Source organism: Mustela erminea, chromosome 14 (assembly GCF_009829155.1).
Source record: "Mustela erminea isolate mMusErm1 chromosome 14, mMusErm1.Pri, whole genome shotgun sequence".
NCBI lineage: Eukaryota > Metazoa > Chordata > Mammalia > Carnivora > Mustelidae > Mustela > Mustela erminea.
The window spans coordinates 67,342,903-67,357,680 of record NC_045627.1 but is presented as its reverse complement, the minus strand read 5'-3'; the positions used below and the strand labels follow the sequence as shown (position 1 = coordinate 67,357,680).

At 35.3% G+C, this 14,778-nt stretch overlaps 1 protein-coding gene across 2 annotated transcripts in view; it reads right to left on the bottom strand.

Moving 5' to 3' along the window:
• Positions 1-14,778, bottom strand: part of SLK (STE20 like kinase) — a 58,839-nt gene that overhangs the window by 17,047 nt on the left and 27,014 nt on the right. Inside the window, exons 7-13 of one of the 2 annotated variants that reach the window (XM_032311830.1) lie at positions 14,472-14,553; positions 12,739-12,867; positions 11,031-12,401; positions 8,977-9,107; positions 8,636-8,759; positions 5,324-5,503; positions 2,835-2,927 (exon numbers count right to left, since the gene is read on the bottom strand). In XM_032311830.1, coding sequence (XP_032167721.1) covers positions 2,835-2,927; positions 5,324-5,503; positions 8,636-8,759; positions 8,977-9,107; positions 11,031-12,401; positions 12,739-12,867; positions 14,472-14,553 — 2,110 coding nt within the window. The remainder of the gene's footprint in view (positions 1-2,834; positions 2,928-5,323; positions 5,504-8,635; positions 8,760-8,976; positions 9,108-11,030; positions 12,402-12,738; positions 12,868-14,471; positions 14,554-14,778) is intronic. The other variant, XM_032311831.1, reaches the window with a different exon arrangement.

The following is a 14,778-nucleotide window of genomic DNA, read 5'->3' as shown; positions in this document are numbered from 1 at the left end:
GAATACAATGCACCTCCCAGGTGAGAACACAGCTGATGACTTTTTGTAAATGGAAAGAATAATCACACAAATGTTGAGTTTCAGGAGGTGTAGAACAACTTACTTAACAGACAGTTCTCTTTCTCATCTGTAAAAGGAAGGTTTGGAACTAGATCAATGGTTTCTGAACTCTAGTTTGTATTGTTGTTTCTTAAACCAGTCAAATCCTCTTTTAAAAAATATACCATAAAATGTATGAAACAGATGAAACGGTGCTGTGTTACATGAAGCGGAAGCCGGGATCCAGAGCTCCACAGTCCTCTCTTTTTCAAGGATCCTCGAGGTGCTTCTTCCAAAACTCAAGAGCTCCTGGGAGTAGTTTAAAAACCACTGAACTAGATGATCAAATACATCCTGGCTCCATGACTGTATAACTATGATTCACAAATTCTAAGAAAATTTAAAATAGACTCTGCAAAGTTATTGTTTTAGCACCTTCGTAAAAGCAGCAGCAAAGGGGAAATATTTTTAAATTTGTTAGATTGCTAAATTCTTCATTAAATTTACAAAAAAATTTTCACTATTGCTTTCAGCTTTAGTTGAAAACATAGGCTAGCGTCCAAAATTTTATGAAAAATCACCAACAAAGGTTTAGTAAACAAAGAATCACCTAACTCCTTCAATACCAAATTCTCAATTTCAGCTCTAGCATCTGAAACGTTAACCTTTTGGAATTGAAAAAGTCTATACTCCTATAGGAGGGAAAATCATATTGTTCTTGTTTGAAATCCAAATTATCCAAAATTAAATGTGTGGCAAGCAAGGACTTCCTCTTCAGCTACCCACACATGACCAATGACCACTGCACTAAGCTGACAGGAGTTTAGATTGGACACAGAAATAACAGCTTAGACAGGAGAAGCAGTAGAGTGTGGTGGTTCACATGTGCTCTCATTTCCTCCCCTGCAGAACAGGAGTAGTGAGAGTAACCACCTCATATGTTGTGACTTCACTAAGTTCATGCAGGTGAAGTACTTAGAATAGTGCTTGACACATAGTAAATGCTGTGCTTGCTATTATCATTTTTTCAAAAGATTTTATTTATTTGACAGAGAGAGTGCGGGAGAGGGAGAAGCAGACTCCCTGCTGAGCAGGGGGCCCAACACAGGGCTCAATCCCAGGACCCTGGGATCAAGACCTGAGCCAAAGGCAGAGGATTAACCAACTGAGCCTTCCAAGAACCCCTTACTTTAACTAGTAATTCCCACACTAAGCTAAGACAAAATATTTCACTGGCTCAAATAAAAAAAAAAAATTTTAAAGCATCAAATTTATTAAAATAGGCTAGTTTTGTTAAAATTTTAAATTCCAAAATATCTTCCTTATTTTTCATGGTGTTAAAATATTCCCTCTTTTAAAATGATGGTGACAAGTAAACAGCAGTTTCAAACACCCTTCTCAAAATAAAATAAAAATATCCTTCTGGGGGCGCCTACGTGCCTCAGTCATTAAGCATCAGCCTTGGGCTCAGGTCATGAGCCCAGGGTCCTGGGATGGAGCCCCGCATCAGGCTCCCTGCTCAGTGGGAAGCCTGCTTCTCCCTCTTCCACTCACCCTGCTTGTATCCCCTCTCTTGCTGTCTCTGTCAAATAAATAAATAAAATCTTAAAAAAAAAAATCTGGGGCACCTGGATGGCTCAGTGGGTTAAAACCTCTGCTTTCGGCTTAGGTCATGATCCCAGGGTCCTGGGATCGAGCCCTGCATCGGGCTCTCCACTGGGTGGAAAGCCTGCTTCCTCCTCTCTCTCTGCCTGCCTCTCTGCCTACTTGTGATCTCTGTCTGTCAAATAAATAAATAAAATCTTAAAAAAAAAAATCCTTCTGGGCAAAAAGAGAAGATTTTTAAATGTCATTCCATTTGTTATGGTCCCCAGTGGTTTTTGTTTCTATCTTTATTCACAGGTCTGTAAAAGTTTGGGAAACACTTTTTAAATCACATAAAACCACATTCCACATTAAAATGATAATGGAAAACAGTCATTAATATATAATCCATGTCTCTTCTTCCTTTAACTGATATGTAACTACAAATTGACCTCACTTCTCTCTTTGCTTCCAGGCTGAGCGTAAACTTAAAGAAAAAACAATTCCTAGTAAAAAAAGACCTTATAGAGTCATGTGAGAGAATTCTAAAAAAATCTGTTTAAAATACTATCTTGTTTAGTTTTGTAAATAATTCACCCTTCTTTGTAGGCCCAGGCTTATCATAATCTAGAATCAAGTTTATACAGGCAGTATATTTTAACTGCTCAATTCTGAATCAAAAAGAAAAACATACTTAATATTCAAAATCTGGTTTTAAATTATGTTGTTGAGTTTAACAGTAATAAATATCAGATCTCCATTTAACATTACCATTCACCCTGTTCTTTTAACTTCCAACTTTATAAAGTAATGGTCTTTTAAAGAGGCATTCTTTTCATATGCACAAAGCCTGTACACTAATCCTCTATATTATGTCATAAAAATCTGCTAGCAAATACTGACTACTTAAAAATATAAGCTTCCATCATGATTATAATAAGAATACAATGGATTACACATTAACATACTTGTTTAATTCATTTGGAGTCAGCTTTCCAAACATTCCACTTAATTTCTTATTAGCAACATTTAAATGTCACCATTAGTGTGATTTTAGTTCTATATAAAGAATGCTCTGGGAACCTTTGTATGAGCAGAAGTCAACATCATATAATAAGTAAAGCAGGAGTTTGCCCTTTAAACCATGGTTTACTGAGCTGCGAGAATAATACTGCTTTCTGTTTTTAGTAGCATTAAGCTGCTGCTGTTACCTGAGCATGCTGGCTTTGTGCAAGCTCCTCTTTCCTGCGTTTCATGAGCTCTTTTCTCAGCTCTTTGGGTGCTTTCTCCACTTCATTTATAACCTACAGTGTATAAGCATGCAGGAGGTGGGGAAATAATACTTTCTCCACAGCAAGCATTTATGTGAGCAGACAAGCTACAAGTCAAAGATTAAAGCTGTTAAAAAGTTCAACATGCAATAACATAGGTGTTAGTTCGGTGAAAAAGAATGAAAGGATAGAACATGCTTAATCTCAGTGCAGAAAGGGCCATCACACCACATAAAGGTTAATCAGATGCTTAATTATCCCTACATATTATTCTCTCTTAAAGATCCAAAACAATCAGTAAAGGATTATCAGCACCATTGATTCTGAACTAAAGATGATAAACTCAACTGACCTTCTTGGAAGATCATAAAACTATAAACATATCTATTGACATCGTTTGAAATGTTGAAAATAAGCAAAGTTAATGCCACTTATGAAAGTGCAAAATTTCATAATTGGCTTGATAAAACCAAAGAAATAACTCTAAATTAAATTCATTTAATGAGTCCAAAAAAACAAAAAACAAAAAACAAAAGAAGAAATAAATGGACTATGTTTTCCTTTTTCAGAAAACACACCATTTTATACATGGTGCAATAAAAATGAACGTATTTGATAACTTTGTGTTGTATTAGAATAATATTCTCTTTGCTGACAATTTAAGCCAGACTTAGTTGTCAATGTCAGTATTATAAGCACTCACAAAATAAGAGTTTAGTATGCTATGATTTATTACACCAGGTAAAATATATTATAAGATGAAGTATAATTTAAAGTTCCTTCTTTAATCATTTCAAAATCCTAGATATGTATTCCACCTAACAGCAGACCTGTAACCCAACTATGAAAAACAATCATGTGTTTATACAAGTAGAAGCACCAAAAGCAATCAGATTCCAAATCACCACATGCTACTGATGGTCTATGAAAGAGACGGATTTTGATTGAAAAGAGTGTATTTAAAATTCCCCATCAGTAATCCCTCATGAAACCAAATCACCATTAAAAGGAAGAGACTCCCCAAATGCAAGAAATTAGCGATAAGGAAGAAAATACATTAATATAATTATTTAAAATATGCATATCATGATCTCAAACATGTTCACCAGCTAAAAATCTCCAAACCCAAAACAGCGGAAATAACTACAGCCATATATTTAACTATACACTTTTAAAAATTTAATCTGGTATTAAAAAATAACCTCTCAATAAAAACTATTCATAGTTTCAAGAAAACTGACACGGAGCCTCAGTCAAGTCATACATCATGGAATATAGAGAAACCTACATAAAATACTAAGCGGTAAGAAAACTAACTTTTAGAAATGGTAGCTACTTCAAATAAAATTATATACCATTTCATTATTTACCTAAAGAAATTACAGAATGCATAATATTTATTAATATTAGATTCTATGCTTTTAAAAGTAGATCCTTAATATTATATTCAGTTTTATTCATAATTAAATCTCAATGAACCTTAGTATTTTAGAAGTACAACAAAAGTGAATATGCATTTACAGGTTTGGCTGAGATTTTTATTCCAATCCTAATAGAACTAAATCATAATTATTATCCCTGGGGTCTTTTCTATCATGAAAAGGTAAATTCTTCCCCCACACCTCTAGTGTATTAGTACAGGATAAATCATAAAATCACATTTACTAGTAGGTAAAACTCTTTTAATTTGGGGAAGAAAAAGACATTAATACAATATATAAATCTTCTTTCTGAATCAGTGACCATCTTTCATAGTAAATAACAGCACAGACTCTTTAACAATATGGAACAGTTTCAGGAAAAATTTAATAATTCACTATAAAGAAACGACTTTACACAGATATTTTCCATATGTGATTCTTAAAGTATCTCTCAATTTGATGGACTTATAATTTCAAATTTCAGTGGTACTCAGCTTTTGTTTTGGCACAATGCTAACCAAGAAAAAAAAATTCTTCAAGAAAAAGTCTTTAAGTATGAATTAAATATTACAAATAAATGATAAGATGAACTATTGTTGCCACCTGGAAACACAACATAGTAAGTTTTCTTGAAAGAACCAATTTCTACTATTTTCTACTGTTTTCTTGAAAGAACAATTTCTACTATTATATTAATAAAGGAAAAATGACAGACTGAAAGGAAAATGAACTAGACTTAATTTGAAGACTTGGTTCAAGGTTTAGCTGGACATTTAATGGTAGTTTGTGAACTTGAACAGACCACTAAAAACCTCTTCTACTCCAGTATTTTTGACAGTAAAATGGGATAACACCTCACCTTCCTACAACCCTACATAATTGTTGGGAAGACCAAAATAAAGAATGAATGACTACTATTTAACTCTCAAGTATCATTCCTAATTCTGTGGTCTTAAGTGTACATTTAAAAAAAAAGCTTTCGTAATTAAAAGCAGTAGTTACACTTACCTCCTTCTTTCGGTTCTTTAACATATTCTGAAATTTAGACAACTCTTTCTCCTGTTCTCCTTTAATGCGCTTGGCTTCATCTCGTAAGCGATTTGTGTGCTCTTGTTCTAAACGTTCAATAGTTTGTTTCTGCTGTTTTTCTAGATTCTCAATTTCTTGATCATATTGTCGCTTTTTGCTCTGTAAAACAATGTTGCTCAAGATCATTTAACTTTTCTATCATTCATATTAAACTCGTTATAATGACGATGTTTACTAAGAGTACATACCCGGCATTTAAATTTAGTGATGAAATTTAACAGATCAATGGATAAAGAACATGTAGTATGTATACACAATGGACTATTATGCAGCCATCAAAAAACCCTGAAATCTTGCCATTTGCAACGATGTGGATGGAACTAGAGGGTATTATGCTAAGTGAAATAAGTCAATTGGAGAAAGACAACTATCATATGATCTCACTGATATGAGGAATTTGAGAAACAAGACAGAGAATCATAGGGAAAGGGAGGGGAAAATGAAATAAGACGAAACCAGAGAAGGAGACAAACCATAGGAGACTCTTAATCTCAGGAAACAAACTGAGGGTTGTTGGAGGCAAGGGGGGTGGGAGGGATGGAGTGGCTGGGTGATGATCAGTGGGGAGGGTATGTGCTCTGGTGAGTGCTATGAATTGTGTACGACTGATGAATCACAGATCTGTACCCCTGAAACAAATAATACATTACATGTTAATAAAATTTAAAGAGAAAAATTAGTGATGTGACACAGAACCTTTGCAATATTGAAAAAGCTGGATGTGCTAAAACACGTAAAGGAATTTTTTTAAAAGGTAAGAATTCTCGGGTGCCTGGGTGGCTCAGTGGGCTAAGCATCTGCCTTTAGCTAAGGTCATGATCCCAGGTCCAGGATTAAGCCTCACATCAGGCTCCCTGCTCAGCGGGGAGTCTGCATCTCCCTCTCCCTCTGCCCCCCAACTCATGCATGCATGCGCTATCGCTCTTCTCTCAAATAAATAAAATCTTAAAAAAAAAATGAGCATTTCGGTTTTTTTCTAACACAGAAAATACTTTTGTCTATTATACAAAAAGTAGAATGTTTAAAATTTTTAAACCATCCAGAAGAATATCCAGTTGCTATAAAGTACTAAAGTCAGAAAAATTTCAACATTTATCCAATAAATGTTTGATAAATCAAAGGTATTATCCAAAGTTTATTTTAATAATGTACCATTATTTGTCATATTAAGATTTAGTCTTAAGATTTTTTTTTTAAAGATTTTATTGATTTATTTGAGAGAGACAGAGCGTGCGAAAGAGCACAAGCAGGGGAGGAAGAAACGAAGAAGCAGACTCCCCACTGAGTGGGAAGCCCAACAAGGGGCTCAATCCCAAGACCCTGAGAACATGACCTGAACTGAAGGCAAACACTTAACTGACTGAGCTACACACTGACTGAGCCTGCCCCCATTAAGAATCTTTTTTTAAAATATTTTATTTGTTTATTTGACAGAGAGCTAGAGAGAGAGCATAAGTAAGCAGAGTGGCAGGGAGAGGAGGAGAGAGAGAAGCAAGCTCTCTGCTGAGCAGGGAGCCTCATGCGGGGCTCGATCCCAGGACTCTGGAATCATGACTCGAGCCAAAGGCAGCCACTTAACTAACTGAGCCACCTGGGTGCCCCCCCATTAAGAATCTTAAACATCCTATTTCACTGAGACAAATCTTTTGAAATTATAAATCTGCTCTTTCAATAAAAGATTCCTGCTTATTTAATATTTGAATATTATATAATTTTGGATATAGGCAGAGTTTAATATTTGTAAAGACTATTTAAAAAACAAGTGAAGGGGCTCCTGGGAGGCTATTAACCATCTGACTCTTGATTTCGGCACAGACACAAACTCCAAGTTGTGAAATCAAGTTCCACAATAAGCTCCAGCCTGGGCATGGTACCTGCTTAAGATTCTTTCTCCCTCTCCCCCACCCCTCCCCCCAGCCCTAAAAACTAAAAATAAAAGAAAAAAATAAGTAAAAAGCAAAACATTTTAGAAAATATTGTGGGGGAAAAGAGGCGTAATTTTTATAAGGTTCTTGAAAATAGAATATTGAGTACTGGGGCACCTGGGTGGCTCAGTGGGTTAAGCCTCTGCCTTCAGCTTAGGTCATGATCTCAGGGTCCTGGGATCGAGCCCTGCATTGGCTCTCTGCTCAGCAGGGAGCCTGCTTTCCCCTTTCTCTGCCTGCCTCTCTGCCTACTTGTGATCTCTGTCAAATAAATAAATAAAGTCTTTAAAAAAAAAAAGAATATTGAGTACTATAACAATAGTCAATGAGAATAAAAGTTCATTATTTTCTTAAGAATTGTCAGGTATGGGGGCGCCTCGGTGGCTCAGGGGGTTAAAGCCTCTACCTTTGGCTCGGATCATGATCCCAGGGTTCTGGGATCGAGCCCCGCATCGGCCTCTCTGCTTAGCAGGGGGCCTGCTTCCTCCTCTCTCTCTCTCTCTATCTCTCTCTCTCTCTGCTTGCTTGTGATCTCTAACTGTGAAATAAATAAATAAAATCTTAAAAAAAAAAAAAAAGAATTCTCAGGTATGATTCAACAAATGTAATCAACAATGCCATATTTCACAGAAAACAATCCTTACTACTTATAAGAACAGCAAAAGAACTATTATTTAAAACCTTCATTAAGCTAGATGTTTCAATAAATTACCAAAATTTTTTAACACACTACTTATTTCTTTTCCAAGTTTGGAAACAAGGTAAAAATTGAAAGACTCCATGACAATTACCCTTGGCTTATCAGCACCAATTTCTCTAGGAGTTGTGAATAAGGATATGGAAGCTTAACTGTAGAAGTAGAGAAGTAAGTGTGTTTGAACAAGCCCCAAGTAGTTCTAATACCCAGACAGGCTTGAGGAAAACTATTCTAGACTGCCTTAAAATCTTGGTTCCTAAGTCTGAGAGGTCAAATTTTAACACTGAAAAATTATGCAGAAATAGGCACACCTAAGAACTTTCTAGACCATCCACTGGCTTTATGATTCCAGGTTTTCATGATAAATTTTAAGCAAAGAAAACTGGAAGACACCCATCACACTGTTAAGTCAGTGACAGGAAGACTGAGATAGAAGATCCTTTCATGCAAAAGGAAAAAAGACATACTAGAACACCAAAGAGATAAAGTCCAGAAATGCTAACAAAGCCAGAGAAAAGCTCATAATCAAAGAACAAGTTCTAAAAGTGGGGTTTTTTTAAAGCACTAAATTTCAGTATTAACAAAATGGTACAAAATCTAAGACTTTACCATCATTTCTTGCTCAAAGCGCCGGAAAATTTGTTCTCGCTGTTGTTGTAGCTTGCTATTGAGTTGTTGTTGGGCTCTCTGCTCTTCTTTTTGAAGGAATCTTAACTCCCGAAGTTCCTGACGTCTGATAAAATTTAACAGCAATAATGGGGGAGATAGCAAAAATTATACCTTTGAAGTAATGCTTTAAAAAAAAAAACTTTAACAATATTTTCAAATGCCAAAGTAATAAGAATAATCCAAAATTAGCCAAGACTTAACTCCTGTTTCTCTATTTCTTCACCCTTTGCAGAGACTGAAAGGAAGTCATAAAACCAGTTTTAATTATGTTCTCTACTCACCTAAGAAACCTCAACTCTTCAGTTTTGGAATCACTATCCGTAACTATCTTTGACGTTGTTACACTCACTTCTACACCATCAACAACAAATTTGCGTGTTTTCTTCAATGTTTTCTTTTGTCTTCTTGTTTCCTGAGTGAGATTTTATTTTAGTTAGGCTTTATATGGAAAATACTGGAGACAGAAAACATTTTCTCCTCAACAAAACACAACACAGAGCTGTGAATGTATAATTTTTATGACACCACACTGTAATTAGACACAGGTGGTAAAAAACAATTCACATAAATGACTAATTAGCTAACTTTTACATGTTAATCATTTTTCTTCCTCTTTTGATCTTAAGTTCTCAGATACCTCTGCTTTTCAGTTTTAGAATCACTGAAAAAACACTTAAAAATGAATGCCTGGGGCTCATTCCTTAAAGAACCTGAATCAACAGGGTGGTGAGAATTTACATTCTAGAAAGACTCCCCAGGTAATTTTTACACACTGCCAGGACTTGTAATCAAAATCCATTTCATCAGCAACAATAATATCAACAGCTCTCCTCCATCTCAGAAACAGGGATGAACATGTGATTTTAGAGTTACTAGAAAGATAATGCTTCTACTGCCTGAGTTATTGCCTACAATTCTCTATCAAGACCAAATTCCATTCCTCAGTTGGTATCCAAATGCTTTTTAAATCCAAATAGAAATAACAGAAGAATAACATTTCAAAAAAGATAGTTGGCATATATATAAATACTGAGAGCAAATAATTTTGAAATGGGGGAAGGATTTGAAAGCAGAAGGAGCAAAAGGAGAATATGAAAGTACTTAAATTCAAATGCCTTAGGATTTTAGTTTGTCTCTAGCACTTTCCAATCATCTTTCTGCAATCTCTTAGTGTTCAACTCTCCAGGCTGCCAGTATACTCATGCTTCTCTTTCTAAGCCCTGGACTATGGAACCCTATCTAGCCAGGCTTCCCCTAAAACCTCAAGTGGGTATGCCACCCTGTAAATCCAAACATCCTATTTTCTTCAGTCCCTACTCAAGTATCTATAATTAATATCACCTTAATTCTCAAAAAAAGTATTTGAATTTTTAAAAAAGGTTATTCCGTTCAAATTAACGGAATTTAACTGAAAACAATCTAGGTAATAAGTGTAATAATTTGGTGCAGAGAGGCAGACTCATCAGTCACGCCCTGGAGCTTCTAAGGTCAGTTTCCTAAGTTCTTCCTGCTTTGTACAGTCTTCTCTTCTGCTGTCAACCCAGAGTATTTAAGAAGTCTATGGCTCACCTGTATCAGAATTCCATGGATCTTCTGTTACAAATAATGATTCTTAGGCCCTACCCCAGACCTCCACATAGCTCCCCTTGAAACTCATTTTTAAAATAATTTATTCATGTTGAGTATACTTGACATATAATAAATAGTCTATCAGTTTCAGGTGTACAACATAACAATTCAACATTTGCATGTATTGGTAAATGATCACCATTTAACACCATTAAGTCTAGTTAATATCCCTAAATCATATATACCCCTGGTAATTCTTAAGCACACTAAGACTGGAGAATGGCTCTAAAAGCTCTAAGTGTTCTGCATTTTAGTTTTTGACTTTTCGTTTATTTTAGCATAGTGGTTCTCACAGCAGTAGTGATAACTGTGACAGAGGAGGCAACAATGTATGGGCCACTGGTAAATCAAGGACTGTTATACTCTAAATGTGCTTAAAAAGTGATCATTCTTTCCTCAATTCTTTCATAGATTAAGGATTCTTCCTAAAATATATCTAAATATGTGCAATAAGAGAACTCAACCACACCAAGTAACTTCTACTGTTTACATTAGGTTGGCAAAAATATGTATAAAAATCAAAAGATTATATCCAGCATCTCTCTCCTTCATTCTTTTTAGTTGATTGCCTTCAGAGGCCTTAAGAGTTTTAGAGGGTTGGTACTACACTGATTTAGTGCTGTTTTATTTTCAAAATGTCTGTTTCACCTAAGCTGTAAATTGCCAAAATGATGAAAAACCCAAACAAGGACCCACATATACTTACCTGCAAAGATATTGATCCACTGTCTTTAGTTTTGCTAAGGAAGCTGGAGATGGATAAATTCAAGTCAATGCTGCTATTATCAGTAGTGGAACCAGTGCCTGAATCAGTATCATTTTCCTTTTGATTTTCAGATTCTGGAACCAGCATAGTTTCAGTTTTTGATAAAGCACCTATTTCCCCTTTATTTTCTGCATCTTCAGAGTTGATATTAATACTCGGTATTGGAACAGGCTGAAGTTCACTGGGCTGTGAAGACGGAGTCACTTGAGGTTCTGTTTTAATTGGCACTTCACATGGAATTGCTTTTTGCTCTGTATCTATCTGAACAGTGGCTTCATGAGCATCCCGAGTTTCACTTCCTAAAGCCTTGTGGTCCGTATGAGTTACTGCACGTCTGACCTTTCTTTCTTCAGCGCTACTGGACTCAGTAATTTCCTCATCTTCATTTGTCCCAGATTCCTCATTGGTCTTCACTATGTTCTCTAAACTGTTGATTAATTGTTCCTCATCTTTACCTTCCACAGATTTCTGATCTATCTCATTAGTTTCCACTACATCTTTAATAGGAACTTTCTCAGTAACACCAGCCTCGGGACCCTCTGTGGGCTTACTTACTAATTTCTGGTCTACTTCAGTCACTTCTTTCCCATCATTACCCTGAGCATCCTCAGCATTGTTTTCAACTGCCTTCTGAGCAACATCTCCTGCCTCATTCCTTCCTATCAAATTGCTTGTATCACTGATCACATCTTCTAGAATTTTGTCATCTTTTCCCAATTTCTCTTGGCTGTCTTCCTTTGTAAATGTAACTTCATTTTCAACTGGCTGAATGTCTGCCTCTTTTTCTCCGGTCTCTTGAGAAACTAAATCCATTGTCTGAATAGCAGTATCTTTAGTTTCTTCAGATTTCATAATCTTGTTTTCAAATATCTGTTGTTTTTCCTGATCCCTTTCTTCTTCAGGTTTCAGATTCTGTTCAGTATCTGTTTCTAAAGTTATGTTATTCTCTTTTCCTTCACTGACTGAATTAATGTCCACTATTCCTTGGTCTTCTGTGTCAGGCAAATTTTCAAGCTTGGGTCTCTTTTCCTCTCTTCCATTTTCCTCGATTACTGTTGTTCTATTATGAAGTTCAGCCATAGCTTCTAAGTGAGCATCATTAATATGTTCATTAACACCCTGTGGAGCTTTCTCAGGTTCATCAGTGGTGAGATTTTCATTAAGAACTTTGCTGCTAAATTTATCTTCATAAGCATTACGTTCTGTTTTTTCTGAGACAGATTCCAAAATACAAGCATTTTGTGAAAGTTTATCTTCTTCAGAGCTGGCAATACTGAGGTCAGATGAGGCACGCTTACTTGCAGGTATTGGCTAAAAAATATTTTACACATTTTTAGTGTTAAAACAGAACTTCAAGATGGAGTCCAAAACAATATATATTTTGTATATAGATAAAGGATTTAAATAATACATAATGATTTAATATCTTAATTAAAATTTGATGAAGTTATAAAAATAATTTAAAGAAGAAATCTTCAAATAAATATGACAAAAATGGGTAGCAAAAGGCAAACTTGTTAATCTTCACCCCTAAAATTAAAGGTTTTATACTGCTACCTATCAATTAATCTTTAGACACAGGTGCAATTACACCTCAAAACCTAACTTTAAATATGACCTAAATAACATTTCGTTTCTAAATACTGACCAAAGAGTTTTCTGTTTCCTCATCATCATCTTCCTCTTTGCCATCTTCAACTTCTTCTGTTACTTCAGCCTTTGCCTCTGCAATCAGCTCTCGAATTGGTTTGTTGGAATCAACCGTAACAAAGGGATGCTGTTCAAGCATTAAGAGCATACTTAATAACAGCTGAAACACTTATAAAATTTCAGACACATAATACACATATCATTCAGATAATGTTGAATACACATAACTTCAGATAATGTTGCATCTGGGCAAGGAAGGAGGAGAAGGGGATTGAGTAGTAATAGGGCTGCCTGCAACTATGTACTTTCTTTTTTTTTTTTTTTTTTAAAGATCTTTTATTTACTTATTTGATAGACAGAGAGAGATCACAAGTAGGCAGAGAGGCAGGCAGAGAGAGAGGGGGAAGCAGGCTCCCCGCTGAGCAGAGAGCCCGATGTGGGGCTCGATCCCAGGACCCTGAGATCATGACTCGAGCCGAAGGCAGAGGCTTAAACCACTGAGCCACCCAGGCGCCCCTACTATGTACTTTCTTAAAGGAATCTGAAGGAAATATGTCAAAAATGATAACATATCTGGGTACATGTACTTTTCTATGTTTGAAATTTCATAATCTAAATTAAATTTTAAAGCAAGCTTCAAATGGATACATTTTTAGCTCTTAAAAAAGTAACAATATATATAAATCCTAGAAAAAGCCTCAATAAAAGAATTACAAAAAGCTTTAGAGTTCTGTTAGAAGTGTCTGCAAATAAGGGCACCTGGGTGGCTCAGTCAGTTAAGCATCTGCCTTCAGCTCAGGTCATGATCCCAGGGTCCTGAGATCCAGTCCTGCACTGGGTTCTCCACTCAGCAGAGGGCCTGCTTCTCCCCCTCCCTCCCACCTGCTCATGCCCTTTCTCTCTCAAATAAATATAATCTTAAAAAAAAAAAAAAAAGGGTCTGCATATACCTGGTTTTATGACATGGTTCTAATATTCTTCAGAGTAAGAAGACATTTTATTCATTTTTGTACACTCAGCATCACTTAATAGTGCCTGTCACAGACTAAGACCTTCTAAAGTGGGGGTAATAAAATAATAAGAGAAAGTGTGTTCTAGGGATGCACCTGTTGCACAGAGCAAGGCAATTTTTTCTGCTTTTTCCCCGAGATAAACAGATCAACCTAAAATACTAGGATGCAAAAGTAACTCAATCTAACAGTAACAGCCTCAAGATTTGTCATTCTGTTTGTCTACCTGTAATATTATTTAACAAGTTTCTATTTCAGATATTACAAATAGGTCCTCCTATAAAACAAACTGATCCAATCACTTTAACACCATATTTTTAAAACTTAACAGTCAAATATTATTGAATATTTATCCTCACTGTAAGAGATATAAAAAAAATTAATTAGCTCATTACCCCTGCCCCCAAGGGGCTTGCTTTCTAGAAACTGGAGAGACAAAGTGGAAATAACTAACAAAATGGAAATAACTAACAGAATAAAAAAAATACAATTAAACTTAATCAAAAAAGTACAAAAGGAATGACTTGTAAGCTAAATGCCTTTTGGTAATGGCAACACATACGTTTGTAGAGCAAATGTATACTACTACAACGTATTCCAATCTTCCACAGGGAAACTTGAGTGAAAAGAAAATACACTGAATGAATCTGGAATTGTATTCTTCATAACAAGATGTTAAAACAATGACATGATCACTGTCATCATATTTCTCTTCTCTTACCTGCAGTAGCTGAGATGTAGTCCACCTGGAATCCACATTCTTTTCCAAGCATTTCTTTAGAAAGTCCTTAAAATTTGAAGACCTTCAAAATAAAATTTTAACAATGATATTGTTTTATTTTCTGTTATTAAAATCAAACAAAACTCTGGTAAGTTACAGTTGTGTTTTTTAACGTATGTAATACTATTCAACATAACAAAACTGGTTAATGAGAATACTAAGATTTCATAATAATATTTAAGATGAATATTAAGATATCGTTTGTAAATATAAAATTAAATATATATGTATGTAGAGTCATAGTTTC